Below are 17744 nucleotides of genomic sequence, written 5' to 3'. Positions count from 1 at the left end.
TACTTACAGGGATAAATTCCAAGTCACCCAGATAGTTAGTTAGCATACACAAGACAGCTGGAAGTCTTTACAGCACTCTCAAATGACACTGTTTGGCACCTTATCAAACTAAATGCCTTTTGCCTGTCGAGAGCACAAACACATCATTTTACTTCAGTACTGTGCTGTTTTCCCTTGGCATGATGTGTTGGTTGTGAGAAACTGCTGAATCCAAGATGTGAGGGTTCAGCTTTCCTCCTCCTGTTTGACGACAAATTGATGCTGAAGTTTAATTTCCCGAATACGAAAATTATCAATGTATTTGGACATAAAAGACATGTAAAGAAAAATACAACTGAACTTGTCCCAACTTTTACCAGGCGATATGATGCTAGGAAGTGTACTATTTTTAATCCCAGGAACACTTCTGCTTTCCTTATTCAGTAGAGATGCTTACAACCTTTCTTGTTTGAAGTGCTGTGTTCTTTCCTCTACTATTCCATGCAGGAAAACAGGATGTTCAAGCCAATGTAACACTTCTCTGACACTAAGAACTCAGTAAGTCCAGGAGCACAAGTTACTGTTTCTGTTCTAGGGGGGTTTTTTTTGTTGTTTTTTTTTTAAACTGGAATAAGGCCACTGTTTTGTCAGTCCCCATCCCAGAGAAATGGCCCTGTCTGTGCTCAATACCAACAGAAAGGCATCCTGTAGCACGGCAAGAGAATCCAACTCAAAGAGGTTTTATGTTTATACACACACAGAGAGCTATTTATTTAACTGCTGTGAGTGCACTCCATGGGGTGAGCCAGGAGTGAAACCCCTCCGTGTTCGACGTGATGCGCAAGTGGACAATGGGAGATGCCTGAGCAAAGTACTGGGCTTGTGCCAGGGACTTGGACCAAAAGGCAAACCTAACGGAGTGGAAACAAACTGGACACAGCACAAAATTCCTTAAACTTCAGAACTCACAAAATTAGACAACTAGGAAAGATAGGAGGGAAGGACCCTCCTGCACAGGATATATAGGGCATGGAAGGTATACATTTTTAAGGAGCTTTAATCTCACCTACCAGATTTCTCTCCTGTTGGTGGCTTTTTTTTTTTTCTTCTCACATTTATTTTTATGTTCTAATAAAATCGGTTTTATGGGCTGGAAGCCCCTAACACCTCACTTATTCTCATATAAAAGAGAGTGTGATTCCCCCATGAAGCTCAGGCCCTGCTGCAGCACCCTGCAAGCACACAGGCTGATACCCAGCTCCCACTGGTTACTCCTGAGTGGGCTCTCCAGCACCTTACAGGAGCAGCCCATATGCTTATGGCAATGAATAAAGCAGAAATGCCTTTCAGTTTTACCACAGACATAATTCTGAACAAATCTTTACTTGCAATTTGAAGTTTTAAACAGTTTCATCAAGAAAAAAACACACATATAAACACCACACTGTACAGCAGGACATGTACAGGAAACTCAGAGTGCCTACATCCTGTACCACCAATCCATTTAGTGGATTTAAATGGGTACAGTTAGACTACCACAGAACAGACACACTTTATTTATGATTTATTATGTATCACTGAAACCAATAAAACCTGAAATAAGACCTTCACCATCATAAATCAGAAGGCAGCACTTCAAATTTCTTGCAGCAGCACACAGTGAATACTGCAACAAAGCATCATCAATCCCTCTGTGCCACATTGTTTTAATGGACGGAACTGTACCAGTAGCTGTGTGTTCCTTTCAAAGGGAGACCAGAGATATCACTGCCATCCGTCACACAAACGTTTCTTGTTGGGCTGTTCCACAGCTACAGAATAAGTTCCCTGTCATCTGACAAGCCCATCCTAGGATTTCTCTATCTGGTTTTCTACCATGATCACATGTTGCCGTAGCCCCTGCATCCCAATGGAAGATTTTTGCTGCAGCAGAGACAATACATCATCCTAAAGCCATACACAGGATACTGAGCACATCCTTTACCTGATGTAGCCTTCAAGTGTTTTACAAACACACTGCAAAAACACTGTTTCAGGCCAAGTGACATCTGACTGATTTCTTTCCCAGTTTATTATTTAGATCCCAGTTATCTAAGGAGAGCTTTTATTGTATACCACATCCTTTGCAAGTCCCCTTCCAGCTTACACAAAGGAGTTGAATTTCAGTCTTCCTTGTGTTGTCTGTTATAGTGTTGCCTATATACATGACTGTCAGGTGGACAAAAACTGAAAAATTGCAAGTCTACAAGATTCACTGTTTAAACTCAGAAAGTTGGTTTGACTGCAACTAAACTAGGGCAACAAAAGCCATCTGTCTCTGTCCTCTGACAGCACTGCCCTGAGAAAAAAATACATTGTTTAAGGACATCAAATAATGTTAAAGAAACTACAGTTATTTTAAGAACTGCAGAGCATTCTTATTAAAGGATCTCACAATCTAAATAAATGACAGTTGAACAGAAGAATCCATAAAGCAGTAAGGCATTGTCGTGGTTTTGAACCAGTAATTAACAAACAAGGGGGAAAAAAGAATTATAATTTTTCTGCTGTGAGATATGGATTAAAATAAGAGCAAACTAGGCATAAAACTTAAAAGGAATAAAGAGAAGTTTATTGACAAACTACAAGAATAAGAACACCAGAATAAACTTTTAGAAAAACCTTTTCATTTCTTACTGCTCACTATTCTTTTGTTTACATGACAACAGAGACAAAAACTTCATAATTTTGATGGTTTAAACAGTTCTACTTCTTTTTATAGTCTTTTCTTCAGTTTCTGTAGAGAAACAGAAGTTCCTTTCTGTTAATTTATGGAGTTTGTCACAAGAAAACTATTTTTGTTATAGTTTCTCGTTTCTCTGATATCAGCTGCTCAGAGCTACTGTTATTAAAGCCCACCCCTCCCATTCCACATCACTCTGAAAATGTGTTATGGGTCATGAGTTTGAAGATAGCATTTTTAAGGATAAGTTAGTCAAAGGCAAAAAAGTATTTTTCATCTGCTTCTGTGAGCTTCACTAAGAAACAGTTTTTCTCATTGCCTCTCAAGGCTTCAAATTTCTCAGCACTTCACTATACCACAATTACTTATTACTTAAATTTACACTTTGAACACCTTATTCCTCTCCATACTCTATTATGAATTAAAGGGGTTTTTCTCAAGACTTCATTGTCCATTTCCATAGTTTTAACAGAAAGATATTTCAGCTTAATTAAAGCATCTCCTTAATTCTCTACCTTTCTTGAAGTCTCTTTTCTTTCTTGCCACTAGTAGTTTATAAAGTCTCTTTTCATGTTGATTACTTTCTTTTTCTCTCTCTGGATGAAAAGATTAATCTGCAAGTTTCATCTGGATAAGAAAGAGTTAAAATCTTGCCCAGGCTTTGTAGATGGTTCTGTGATCTCTGCCGGAGCAGCAGCTGAAGCTGTCTTTGATAGAAGATTCTTCATGGCTGCTCTGCAGTGTAGTTGCTGTCTCAGCCTGCCGCAGGTCCAGGGCTTTTCTTCTTTACTCGGCAGTTTCCTAGTAAATTCTATTACAGCAAAACCTGCAGCTAAGCCAGGAACCGGCCTGGCCCGGCTCAGCCCGGGGCAAGCCCCCGCCGGTCCCCATCTCCCGGCCGGGAGAACGGCAGGCCCAGCCCGGCTCCCCACCGAGGCCGCATGGCCTGGGCAGAGAACGGGAGGCCAGCCGGAGCTCCGCCACTCTTCACAACCAGGAAACAAAGAACCACTACAGACTTCTGGTTGTACACTTTAAGGTGGGGTTCACAAGTTGATTCTACTTTTCAATGGCTAAAACTGCTGTCAATTCTCAGCAATGACCGATAATTGGTCAAGAGAAAAGACTCCCAGGAGACCCCAGCAACTTTAACTTTCTTAAAGGTAAAGGAACTTTATGACAGGCATCCAGCTGAGCAGGGTCAGCTTGGGTCTTCTCAGCAGTACAGGTAAAATGGACTTTGGATAGCCCAGGAATGTAGAGAAAAGTGCATTTCTATTTTCATCCAAGAGTCAGAAAACTCCCTTTGTTGGTGGTAGTGGAAGAGATGACTGCAAAGCCAGCAAGGTTTAAAGGCTGGGCTCAGACCTGGAAGCTGATTGTTGTGAGAGGGCCTCTCCCCTTCCACTCTGCCCTCCCCATCCTGCTGGCAACCAGAGTCCTCCCTTGGGACCCTCTGAAGCCGCCCACCCGACTCTTCTCCACAACCACCCCTGCACCCATCCCAGCTGACTCCACAAGCCACCCCACATCCCTCCTCCAGCTTGGCTCTGAACACACTGGTGTCACCATGCATGAATTGAGGAGGGAGAATCCCAAGCCAGATTCAGTTTTAGCATCCACCTATATATGCTCAATTTTCTGCTTAAGTCTTGTGATATCAGAGGTTTTGAAATGCGAAGGGACCAATGGAATACCATGTCAAGGTAATGCCACTGCCAGTGTCAGTCTTCATACACTGCCTCAAAGAAGCTACAAGGAAGTTACGAGAGATCACCATGGACCATCTGTCTCTTCATTACTCCGCTTGCCACCAAGAAGTCGTCCTACATTTGCTATGTAAGTGGCTCCAAAAATGAAATCAGAAAAGGAAGATGGCACGCAAAGGCTTGTAGTTTGGACACTCAAAAGTAACCTTTTGAAGATTCATCTAAAGTTATCAACTAAAATAAGTAATCAGCCACAGGACAGTCAGTGACACTTGAAGTCATTTGTATTGAATAGCAGATGTCAGAATTATGCTAGATAACTATTCCACAATTATTACTTTCCAAGTCACTTTAATCCCCACTTGGGGGAGTGACCAAATTTACAAAGTTATTAAGCTATGCAATGATGTCAAAAAGTAACTCTGCGTTACCCACTTGAAAAAACTTCCATTTTCTCCCTGACCCAGAAAACCTATCCAAAATAATACAAGAACAGAGCCACCCAACACTCTCTGCCAGTACTGACAATATTTTCCTCCTCCTTCAACTCTCCAGTCTACTGTACCAGTACAGCAAGAGATATCAGCAAATATTTTTTAACAGTTTAATCGACATAACTTACTTAAAATAAATGCAATGCACTTAAAAATAGCTATGGGCAATGTAACTGCAGCATGCCAACTTCCCGGAAGAGTGGCAGCGGATAAAGCCAAGAGCCTGGCCTTGCAGGAGATGCTATGCTGTCAAACAAGGCTCTTCTCACCACAATCCAGCACAGCCACAATATGCTACATATCAGTGAAAACATATGGTAGGAAGCAGAAATGACCACACTGCTCAAGTTAAGCGTCCTGTAAGTTTAACATTAACAGCAGAAGCTCCAAAGAAATGCCACAGCATTATCAAGGTGAAAAATGTGTCTATTCAAATGTAAGATGCATTTATTTTCTCATGTCTACTAATCACACAAAGTCAAAATGCTGTGACAGTCTCTCCAACTTGCATCATGATATTTTTCCCAAGAGGCCATCAGTCAGCTTTTGCCAATACATTAATCCACAGTTTTGCTCACAGCTTGAAGAAAAGAACCCATCAAGAGCACCAGTTTTGTGGAAAACTTTACTCTGGTTATTTCTGTAGCCCATGGTAGTTATTCCAGAATGTGCTCAGAGCACTGGTAGACTAGTGACCCTCAAATATTCCCCTATCCATGATGCAATTAGTAACAAAAAAATTAGTGACTTCTACTCCTATATTGAAGGCTTACAAAAGAAAGCTTTCTATTCTTCTCTGACCTAGTCATGCACAGATAAAGTAATTGGAGAAGAAAGTTAAGACACTTGTATCTGGTTGCATATTAAGTTTTCAAAGAAGTCCATCCACACTTCCTTCCAGTTTCCCAGAAGTCTGAAAGGAGTTCCTAAAAGGAACTTTAAGGTTTAAGGTAAATCTTTAAGGTTTATCCCCCTCTCTCCAATTCCTCACAGTTCTGCTTTACCATCCCACCAGCAATAAACCCAGAGTTAGGTAAACAGTGTAATGAGAGAGGTATTTTTTATGCTGACCAGTGTTCTTGCCACATCCATGCTACATACCCTGCATTGTTGTGATCACTTTTTAATACACTGCATTTGACTTCAGTAGAAGACTATGAAAGATTTCACTCAGTCATATTGTAAACTGATATAGACCTGTCCTCAGAATTATTGTACCAACATGAACAGCTGTGTTCAAGAGCAAAAATTTATAAAAAATGTGTAAATGTATAAAATTTATAACACCTGATCTTATGGAGGGACATCCACTGTCACTCATGAGGCCTCTGCTGAAGAGAGGAACCCATAAGCAATCCTGTGCATGTATATATAAGGAAACTGATACAGTAGAAACCAAAAATTATAGCAGGATTTTTGGGTGTATCAAAGAGTCATGACTAAGCCACAGCAATTGTGCAATAAACCATAGCATATCTTTTATTTGTCTGCCTGAGAAGTTAATATGGGTATGACTGACAAACAGCAGTACAATTACAACAGCCACATTAACCTCAGTGCTGTGGCCAGGTGGTGCAAATTAACCCTCAAAGTCATCAGTCTTGAAAGCATAACTACCCACTGACAAAGGACAAACCTCTCCAGGTTTGGATGCTTTTTTAAGGCTGCTTTTTCTCCATTGGGTTTAGTGATAGAGGATTACAAAGCCATAGAGAACAAATGTTCAATCACAAATGGCAGAGAAAACATAGACCTTTGAAGTGACAGTAATACTCCATTCTCTGACAGAGAAATATTAGGTATAAAAAGGGAATTAAGGTAGTAAAGCAGACTCCATGACTTACCTTGCCTTGATGTCTCAAAGGTTCATTTAGAGGAGTATCGCCAGTGCAGGAACCTTTAAGAAGCCTTGACATGGTAGGATTAGTATTATTTTTTAAGATAAAAACCAGTTAAATGGAACTGCCTGTTGCCATAGACTGGTAGGAAGGAGCTTCTCTTAGATAACCTCCCTTTATAAACCTCACCGTGGGTGTGGCTAAATGACTAGCTCCACCTTTCATCCTATTTAGAAGCCCTACAAAAAAAAAAAAAAAAAAAAAGAAAAGAAAAAACTTCTCTGAAGCAATATAATAGTTTTATCAACTAGTCATGTGCTGTTTTGGGGTTGTTGTTTTTCTTTTAAATAGGTAACTAGTTGACAGTTTCACAAGCTGATGGGGAAAATGTAGACAAAATTAAATTTGTGTCCCATATTTGCGGTTCCTGCAACATGGACTGCAAACATGTGGTGGGTGAACTTGCTCAGTTGTTTGCTTTTTAAAAGCAGTGTTGTAACAACCTGAAGGAAGTCTATCAACTTTGAGTGTTTATTGGTATTAGAGATGCATTATATTAAAAAGCAGCATATCTATGAACTTGCAGCAATTTCCCAGAAGCCTGGAAGGAGCTCCTAAAAAGTACTTTTAAGGTTCATCCCCCTCTCTCCAATTCCTCACAGTTCTGCTTTCCTATCACACCAGCAATAAACCCAGAGCTAGGCAAACAGTGTAATGAGAGAGGTATTTTTTATGCTGACCAGTGTCAAGCAGCAATTTCCAATTTCATCACCTCAAGCCTACACCACCAGTGAAGGCTCATTTTCATCGCTTACAGAATGAAGATGATGCAACATCAAAACCCTTTGCATGACTCATTAAATCACACATATGCCTTCATTATGGAGGGACCACTAGTAAAAATTAGAATCTGTTCTTTTGTCCTCTAAGTACTATATATTTTAAAATTCCTTAACTTCCTTATCTCTCAAGGCCTAATTCAAGGGCATGGAGTGATGGATTAGGATGTTGCCACTAAGGCAATATTGCCTGCAGAGTTTTCTATTGCCTTGGTGTGTAACACAAATGCATCTAGGAGGCTACACGCCTGTATCTTAATTTTTTGTACTATCCCAGCTGGTAGTTTTTTGTATTCAAGGGTACAAGTATGACGAACTATAAACACCAGGCTTAAATTTGGGGTTTATTTTTCACTGACAAGTTGAGGTTATCCTGCACTCCTGGAGGAGGCTGGGTGTGAAATTAGAGTTCTTGAGGTGTTTGGCAGGAGTTCAGCTATGCTTCTATCATCTGGGTTTGCTTTCAAGGGAGCGATTAGGAAATTATGTTCTTGTTAACAAGATCTGTGCAAGTAATGACTATCATACCCAACATTTCCTGTATTTAAGCTGAAGTGATTGTTCCATCTTGATACAAAGAGCATTTTCTTGAGAATTAGTGACTTGGGCCAAATTTTAACTTTTAAGAGTATTACAAGAAGAAGGTTCATCCCTTTTTACAAGACATTTCTGTTCAAAAATGCTAAAATGCGAAATACTTTATATATATATATATATATATGTATATATTCATGTGGAACTTTTTCTTCAATATTAGACATTCCCAGATGTCAGATGAAGGAAGAAAGCCATTTTTATTGCAACAAGAAATGTTGCATAATAAACTATAGCATTCACTTTTCATTGCTTTTGTACTTCTGCAGGCAGGATAAAGCATCTTTGACTTTAAAATCCATATTTAAAGGACAGAGATACCTATGTCTCTTGCTGTGGCTGGAAGTCTGTAATCTCATGTTCTACTCTATGGGAATAAAAAAATTCTGCAGCATTATCCAAGGCTAATAAAACAATTTCACTCCTTAGAGGAAGTCTGATGATTCTGAGGAAAGTTTTGAGCGAGTTCTCAAATTAAACATAGCATGCAAGAGAAAAGAAAGCAGTTCAATTGAAATGCACAGTCGTGAGAAATTGGGAGAAGCTCATGTTCCTTCCTATCTGTGAGGTCCACTAGCACAGGTGCTCACTCTGGGCCAGCTTCCTCTCTTTCCACTTCAGCAGTGACTGACTAAACAGTCACTTCTGACATTCTTGGCTGAGTTATCACTTTTGGATTGATGTTCCCAGACAAAATGGGGAAATCCAGCGATGTGGCTGAAAGGAGAAGGAATTTCACAGATGAATAAGATCAGAAATCAGGATAGGTGCACTAGCATGTTGTGCTCAGTGAAATTCATACTGTACAGATGCACCTCCACACTGGAACCATGCTCTGTTTAGAAGTACAGCACTGAGAAGATACCAGATATGATGCTTTAATTGCCAAAGGACTTAGTGTTTCAGCTGGTAGTACCCATATCCCAGTACTGAAACAGTGAAATAGACTCTTATAGTCTTACCTGTAGTAGCTATCAAATAAAATCAACAGATGAAATTCTCCATACCTGGGATTCATTCCTAATAATCACCATGCATGGAAAAAAAAAGTCTGAAGTTTTGTTTTCTGAGTATGACCAACAGCTCTTACAAAGATGATGGCACTGCCTCCCAGAAATACTTTATTACTGTCCTAATGGCAAACACAGCATTATGGAGCTGTAAGTGTAATCACACTTTTTACCACTATATCCAGAGGAAATTGCTAAAACTTAGTTGACCGGATCATATTTTAGCATCCAAAAGCAGGAGAGGTGAGTACATGCCTGCACACCAGGGGCTGGTAAGTTGGTCTTTACTGTGGAGGCACTTCAGCTGTACTGATAATGTCACTTGCTATTGCCAGCTGCTTCCAGGCATGCAAAGGCCAGCCTTAAAAACACATTTGCTTTCCTGAGCAAGAACAGTTACAAGACCTCCTCTAAATCTGCCTGTGCTTAGGGAGGAAGAAACGTTTAAACGTTTTAAAGTACAGAATGAATCTGCCTACTGACATTTCATGTTCAGGGGAAAACTTATGACTGAGTTTTAGTCCTGATTTGTTTCACAGTCCCCTCCCTCTTCATGGTCCCCCTAGATCAAAAGCTCTTGGTTTAATAATGCAGCATGTTCAACCTCTGAGCGCAGAGGCTGCTTCTCATTCCTCTTGGTCAAGTGCAGCATTTTCTGGCTCTGCTGCACAGCTGGGCTAAGGCTAACCTGAGGTACCCCTTTCCTACTGAACCCTACTGGCCAGGCTGGGAAACGAGAGAGATGTCAAACAGCAACCAAGGCTCTGCCTGGTAAAAGGTGGGGTTCAGGTGCACAGAAGCCAGAGTGAGGAATCTCTGGGGCACAATCAGTCAGCATGTTTGCTGTTGGCCAAGACCACCCAGGGATGGAGCCTTGGAACTAGGTAACCTTTAATGGTGCTTTCCACCCCAAACCATTCTATGATCTCTTCTATGTTACTACAAAAAATGGGGGATCCTTTCAGGCAAAGGCCAGAGGAAGTTAAAAAGCAAACTGACAGAGTAGAATTACTGCCAATTTTGTGGTGAAGTCAGGACCCATCTCAGGGGAAGAGACACATCACGGGTAAAGAATGTGAAAAATCTCCTAAGATCATCTTGTAAGATGAGAAAGAAAGGGGCACTCCACGGGAGTAGCCTGAGAGCAGCAGTGCATGGATGCAGGGTTCTTTCCAGGCACAAAACCAACTACCCTGAAGTGGCTGGAAGCCCAGATCTTTTGTTTTCTTAACAAAGTTTCGTGACATCATCTGGAATTATTTAATCTGCACTTCAAAGGTCTTCCAAGAGACAGCCTACCTAGAGCTGCTGTTCAAAATTTCACCAAATGCAGTTTTCCAGTGACATTCCTCAGACTGGTTTCAGCTGCACCTCACAACCCCTTCTTCCACAGAAATGTATATTCCTAGAAAATTTACAGGGCTTGCTAATGAGACAAAGATATTCACAACCAATTGCCAATACCTAGTCTCTTTTACCTCTATATTTCCTGCTTTTTTTTTAATAATATTTCCCATTATTATGATTAACACCAAAATTCATGAGGGAATTAAAGGGTTAATGGAGTTGAAAGGAGTAGCACTGACTATAAAAAGTTACTGCAATTAATAATGTCTGAGAACTTGAGCTGCAAGAAAAAGATGCAAAAGCTAGCAGAAAAGCACTAAATTAACAGCTTTAAGTATTAGTCTGTTCATGTTGCACACATTATTTGTGTCTGTAGATTTAAATACCCAATTGTTTGGCAATCATTTAGCTCTATAGCACACCTGCAGACTAACCTGTTGAAGTAGAACAGAGCTGCATGAGCAGGATATCCTACCCTGACTTTTTGCAACTCCAGGGAAACCCCAAAGCACACAAAACTGGGGAGCATCAAATGCCAAGGAAACTCTTTGCTCTGTTGGTGCAGTCTGGTAGTTGGACTTTAAGCAGTGATAAGTGATAAGGCAGGATTTCTCTGCTGCCTCTGTGATTAGCTTAATTACAAACAGAAGTCCCCTGTCCTCTTTGTGTATGGGTCTATTAATACCAGCTATGTGCTCATGCCATCTGCCAAGGAGCCACTTCCAACTTTACAAAGCACAGCAGACAATACTTACAGGTGCTTGGAAATGTGTTTATTTGGCCATTAAATCCACCAGACTTAAACACTGCCGAACAATTTTTACATTTGCAGGTACTCCTGCAAGACAGTGTCTTCTGAACTAATATCAGACATGAAGAATTCTGGACTCTGTTGGAAATCCAGAGAGGTATTCATCTGTTGCTTCCATTTTGCATCCTAGTCTGTGTTTTTGCTTCTGGCTCACAAATATTCTTGGATTCAGAACTGTAAGGGATGCCACGTTCTCAGCAGAGACGAGTCATGAGATCCAAGGTTAGTTTCAAGTGCCATATTGCAAAGAAGCTTCAAGAATGAGTGTTTCTACTCAGTCTGAATATCGTAAAGCCAAACAAAACACATTATTTTCTTTTGATAAAACGTCGCACGCTTTACTTGCAGTGTAATTCAGACTCTCTGAAGAGACTGTTACTAGTCTGTATTCAATCCAGGATTAACTGAGGCATAAAATGGTTACCAGATCAAAGCCTACTTTAATAAAACTCCTCTACAAGGAGCAGCCTGAGAAGATATTCAGCCATTTCACATTACATGTTGTACAAACTAACCACGCAGAGAGATAAGAGACACCTTTGCCCTGTGGACTTTAATGATTCTATAAAGATTTACTAGATTAAACAATTTAGGCATCTGAAGCTTGTAGCTGATAGACCTGTATTGTTATATCCTTCTCACCTGTCAAATTTATGCAGGATTTGTATTTTCTGACAGCTTGGTATATTTATGTGGTTTGGCATTGGTAATTAGACCAACCTGAAAGTTTTTCATTTATGTGTATGGTAGATTATCCATTGTTAGGACCCTAATAATTCTATCATTTAAGGAAAAGAGTAAATGGTGTACTCAATATGTGAAATTGCCCTGCTGAAGAAATGATACTGACTTCCTCCCAGAAGGGGGAAAAGTAACATGGTGAGCCATTCTCAGAAGAGACTGGGTTAAAGATTAAGCTCCTACTAAGAGAGCCATTCCTGAACATAAAAGAGGACAAATTTGACATCTGGGGCTTTTAAAGGCTCAGGGGAATGAAGCTGGTTGACTGTAAAACTCTTCAGCACAAGAGACAAGAGTTTCTGGGACTGAGGAGGCATTCAGCTAAGATCACTGAGGCTCTCCCCCCAAATTTTGTCATGTTTTCATCTTCTCTACTGCGTCTTCTCTACTTCCTCTTCACTACTGTTGGGCATCTCTTTGGACCACTGTGAAGAACTGTCCCCTCTTTAGGGCAGCTGTTGCTGATCATGTTTGAGCATACTTGCCCCTTCTGAAGCCGTTCTCTTCAGAGCTGCCCCTCTCAGCTAGAGGAGCTCTGTTAGCAGGATTGCTTTCCTTCGGTCCTTTTAAAACACTTTTTGGTTATGGCCATAATATAAATAGCACAGGGCAGCCCTGCTGCTGACACTGGGCACTGCTCCCAGAACAGGTCTGTGCCTTAATCCTGCCTGTCCTGCGACTGCGCGCTGGGGCTGTGCTCCAGCTCATCGGGGACAAACACAACATGAAACTGTTCTGAGATCCAATCATATGATAAACGCTTCCCCTGACAACTTCCCTAGAACATTCTTGTTTTCAGGATCCTTTCCCTGCAGTTCAGGTTTTACATTCTCCTCTTCCCGCTCCTGAACCCTGCTGCCAGCACCCTTTCCTGTCATCTGACTTTCCCAAAGGCAGAAGACAAATCACTGCTTCTTCCTTACAGTCAGTGAAGTGTCTTCTCAAGCCCCTTGAGAACCACACCTTGCCTGAAGCTCTTTCCCCACCTTTCCTGCAGGCAGAGTAAACTCTCCTGCTGCCCGAGAGCACCCATTGCTCTGCCAGAGTTCAGTCTTCAGGTCCACTGCCCAGAGACAGATGTAGTGGAGGCTGTCAGCAGGGAGGATCTGCAGCAGCCATACAGGGAATTGCCCACATCCCTTCACCTTTCCACCAGTGACAAATCAAGCCCCACGGAAACTGCAAGGATTTCACATCAGCAGTTGTAGCTTTGCTGAGAGGAGATGGGCCAAAACACTGGCTTTTATATACACATGTGTACCTGTACCTGCGGTAAAAGAAATAATATACATAAAGGTGCTGAAAGGCTCACAATCTCACTTAAACTTCACCCAACACCACCATGTGTGCCATCAAGACAGAGTTGTTTTTTGGACCCCCAATGACTCAGAGCAATGCTGTCAACATGCTCCCACAGGGACTCTCTGCAAAAGCTGCAGTTCCCCCTCCCATGCCTTATGCCAACATCTGCCCAGCCCAGCTCAGTCTGACACAACCACTTGCAGTTTTTAACATGATATAGTATCACTCTCCAGAGATGCCTGAGGGAAAAATGCATTCCACTCACCTAATTGCATTAGTCTAATGTTTCTGCCTCTTTTGGAATTAAGCTATTTAAAAAATAAAACTTGACTGTATTAAGGTTTCAGTGTTGCAAGGCTTAAGGGAAAAAGGATCAGGATAAAAGTATTCTATTCTAAAGTAAATTTGAATTATATGTTTCAGCCAAAATTTTAGTAATTTTGAAAGTCCCAAATTTGTTTTTCAATTATTAAGTGCCTCTGTTGGGTAGGACAGAGTTCTTTTTTTTCTTAGTAGCTGGTACTGTGCTCTGTATTTTGGATTTAGTATGAGAATAAAGTTGATAACATACGGATGTGTTGGCTATTCCTAAGCAGTGCTTACCCTAAGCCAAGGACTTTTCAGTGTCTCTTACTCTGCAAGTGAGGAGCCACAAAAGAATCCAGGAGAGTGCACAGTGAGGAGAGCATATTTAATATTAGTGGTATGTTATTATTACTATATTTTGTTTCAAACCTTAAATTGTTCTTAACCAGTCAGGCGTACTTTTCCTTTCCAGCCCACTGCGGGGGCGGGGAGTGAGCTGCTGCATGGTACTTAATTGCCAGCTGGGGTTAAACCACAACAATAAATTATTGTGGTTATCCATTTGGGAGGGTGGGTGTGGTGTGGTGGAAGGGATATAATTTGTTTCTTAACTCCTCCTAATATTTCACTGGCATTTAGAAGAATGTTCAAAAATAATACAGAAAAATGCCAGATAGCCAGATGACAAATAGCTGAGAATACTTGGACTTGTAAGAGCTGAAAGAAATCTGATTTGAGAGTTCTGTCATCAGAGAGGGGCCTTAAATTTAGAATATCAGACTAAATCTGATAAAGGCCATTACAAACAAAATCATAAGGCTGAAATAACTATTCCTGCCCAAGACAACCAGTCAGCACCACCAATGCACAGATTATTTCCAATGCACTTTAGACAGACCTTATGCCCTCCCAAGTGAACAATGCCTACTGCCCTTGTGGACAGGGAGCTTCTCCTGCCTGAGAAGCAATAATGATGACACAAGAGACCCTTTAGCTTCTCAGAGGAAGGGGCATTCTATAGGAGGACTTAACCTTCAAGAATCACAGAATCACAAAATTACAGGAGAGGCAAGGCTGGAAAACCACCACAGTGGCCATCTGGTCCAACCTCCCTGCTCAAGCAAGGTCATCCTAAAACACACAGCACAGTATTTCATCCAGTTCTTGAGCCAATCTCTCCTGTGAGGGAGACACCACAACCTGTATGAGCAATCTGTCCCAGTGCTCGGTCACTGCAGAGTAAAGGGGTTCTTTCTTGTGTTCAGGTGGCACTTCCTGTGCATCAGTTTCTGCCCATTGCCTCTTGTCCTGTTGCTTGACACCACCAAGAAGAGCCTGGCCCCATCCTCTTGGCACTCTTCCATCAGGTACTTACAGACATTGATGAGGTCCCCTCTCAGTCATCTCTTCTCAAGGCCCAGCTCCCTCAGCCTTTCCTCATCAGAGAGATGCTCCAGCCTCTTAATCATCTTCATAGCCCTTTGCTGAACCAACTCCAGGAGCTCCAGGTACCCAAACAGGTACCTGGTAAGAGGCCAAATGCCAAAAGTTTTAAATAAGCAGAAGATACCACCAATTGATCAAACCTGACCACCAGGCATTCTGATACAGCCTGACAGGATAATTAGCCAAGTTATACAATCCTCCCTCCTGTGGCACATCTCGCAAAGTAAGGTCATAGAAAAATATCCATATTTTCCTGTCTTTGAAATATCTCCATAAGGCATAGGTGTCTCATACACACCAAGGCTGCAGGACATTGACTGCCCCACCCACTGCTGTCCCTGACCTTTTTCTTTCTCAATAAGCTGATATTTTTTCCTTGGGAAACTGAAGTAGCTCATGGATTTGTTAGGCTAAGTTTGAGGCAGACTGAAAGAAACCATACTTATCTCCAGGCAAAGTCAAATTCATCAATTACTAATCATTTATGAAGCCCTTGGTTGAATCTAAATAGATTTTATGGCATCTCAGTCAACTTTCCCTACTAGGGACAGTATGAAACTTCACTATTGCAGCAGTACCATAAATCTTCAGTGTTTTTGGAAAGATGGAAAATCTCCAGTAACTCAAACCCTCACCTGGAGGATAAGGCAGTAGGTGAATTAAGGGGTCATAACCCTCCTGCCTTTGACTTTGGGAATGATTTTCACTGCAAGGACTTCACTAACAAGAAGCCATTCAATCTCAGCAGTGGTTGCTGACAAACCCTGTGTGAGACAAAGACAGTTTGTGCTCTCTATTTTATTCTCACTCATTGGGTAAAGGACCATTCTGCGCATCCAGTTGTGCGGGTAAAGACATAAGCAAGGATTAAAGGAGGGGTCCCTGTACCTCAGAGAAAAGACACAAAGTAAGTGTATATATGCCAAGGATTTGGAGAGCATTCAGCTCCTGACCTGGGCATCCTGACATGACAGTGTGTACAGCTGCTCATACAGCTGGTGAATAACAAGTACCTCAACATGCCCTCGAGATGATACTCTTCACTGCAGCAGTCAGAAGCCTGACTAGATTCACTCTGCAATAGTGTTCCTGTAGAAGTCTTTACATGGTTCATTTGACTTTTAAAAGAGATTGTCTTTTGAAGAGCAAGTGCAACTTACCAAAATAACCTTTGAGCTGCACGAGGCTTTGTTTGAAATACTATTCTGCTATTCCACTTCTCAAATGTCATCTCAGTCTCAGTGTTTATCTTATCTTAAAACATAGCAAAATTGTCACAGTCTTTCTTGTAAAAAGTTTTCAACTTCTTTACAGCTTTAGATGTCTTGCTGTGTTACGAGCTATGAGTTATCAGCCTCAATTAATTTGCTATACAGTTTGGGGGCACAGATAAAAAGCAACTATCCCTTTGGGAAGCAAGTACAAACAGGACTATAACTCACCACAGAAAGCAGCAGAGGGTTGTTCATTTGAACTATCAGAAGAAGCTGTTTAAAATTAAAAACTGGTAATAATGGGGGTGGGGGGGTTCTCGGTTTTTTGCACAACCTCACTCACTTGTGCCACTTCTGCATGGGAAGCTTGTAGCTTCAGGTAACGTTTATATCTGCCCATAGTGCTGCATCCCTCCTCTCAGGAGCTGTCACCTTTGGGCAGTGGATGCGGCATGCTGAATCATCAGGCTTTTAAGTGCTTTCCCTGGAATGGGATTTATTTATCGCATAGCTTTGCTACCATGCAGAACACTGAAGGAAAGCTCCGTTACCAGAAGCTGTTTTGGATGCTTGCAGCTCAGCAGGGCCATGCAAACTGGTTATATACCGAATGATTTTAAATTCATGAACACAGTGCGCCGCAGAGCCAGGCAACAACTCTTCTGCTTCCCAACTATTCACAGCAACAAAACAAACACACAAACACGCTTCTCGGTCCTTCGGGCCGCTAAATACTAATTATTCTCTAAGTGATGCAACTCAGCATAATACTCCTGGGATTTTTCTGGCTTCACTGCCACAGGATAGCGGACTCGGTTCGAGTCAGGAGACTGTTTTAGCGCCGTCACAGCGCTGAAATTTCACTTCCTTTTTTTTTAAGAACACTAAGCTCTTCTCTCCTTTCCCAAAGTACTTTCGTCCCCACAGGCAGCGGGTGAATCAGAGCGCCGGCCATCACCGCCCTCCGCCCCGAGCTGCCCACGGCTGAAGGGATCGCGCCCGTCCCGTCGCCCTGGGCGCACAAAGCCAAAGCCGCCCCCGCCCCGCCAGAGTCCCCCGGTGGCGGGGCCCCTCCCGCTGCCAGCGTGGCACAGCCCCGGCTCCTGCCTCACCTGCTCCGCTCCCCGCCCGCAGCAGCGCCTCTTTTCCTTTCTCCCGCCCGCCCCGCTGACAGCCCGGCTTTGTCCGCCCGCCCTCTCCGCTCCGCTCCGCCCCGGGCGGGAGGTGCCCCGGGAGCAGCCCCGGGACCGTGCCCTTCTTCTTCCCTGCCCCGGGACCGTGCCCTTCTTCTTCCCTGCCCCGGGACCGTGCCCTTCCCTGCCCCGCCGACAGCACTCCCGCCCCGGCCGCTTCCAAGCGCTGGGGATCGCCTGCACCAGCCCGCGCCTGCAT

General features: G+C 42.3%; 1 protein-coding gene across 2 annotated transcripts in view; it reads right to left on the bottom strand.

Annotated features, from left to right (window-relative positions):
- The window catches only part of MAPRE2 (microtubule associated protein RP/EB family member 2), a 99941-nt gene extending 82425 nt beyond the window's left edge, over positions 1–17516 (bottom strand). The window contains exon 1 of one of the 2 annotated variants that reach the window (XM_058830804.1): positions 17465–17516. Coding sequence is in view for 1 of the 2 variants with exons in the window: in XM_058830802.1 (XP_058686785.1) it covers positions 6749–6820 (72 nt within the window). In the remaining variant the exon portion in view is untranslated. Of the gene's footprint in view, positions 1–6748; positions 6897–17464 lie in introns of those variants that run through there. The other variant, XM_058830802.1, reaches the window with a different exon arrangement.
- Positions 17517–17744: the final 228 nt, after the last annotated feature.

The sequence above is a fragment of the Poecile atricapillus genome, chromosome 2, assembly GCF_030490865.1.
Source record: "Poecile atricapillus isolate bPoeAtr1 chromosome 2, bPoeAtr1.hap1, whole genome shotgun sequence".
Taxonomy (NCBI): domain Eukaryota; kingdom Metazoa; phylum Chordata; class Aves; order Passeriformes; family Paridae; genus Poecile; species Poecile atricapillus.
Note: the sequence above shows the minus strand (reverse complement) of the source record. Positions and strands in the feature narration are given on the sequence as shown.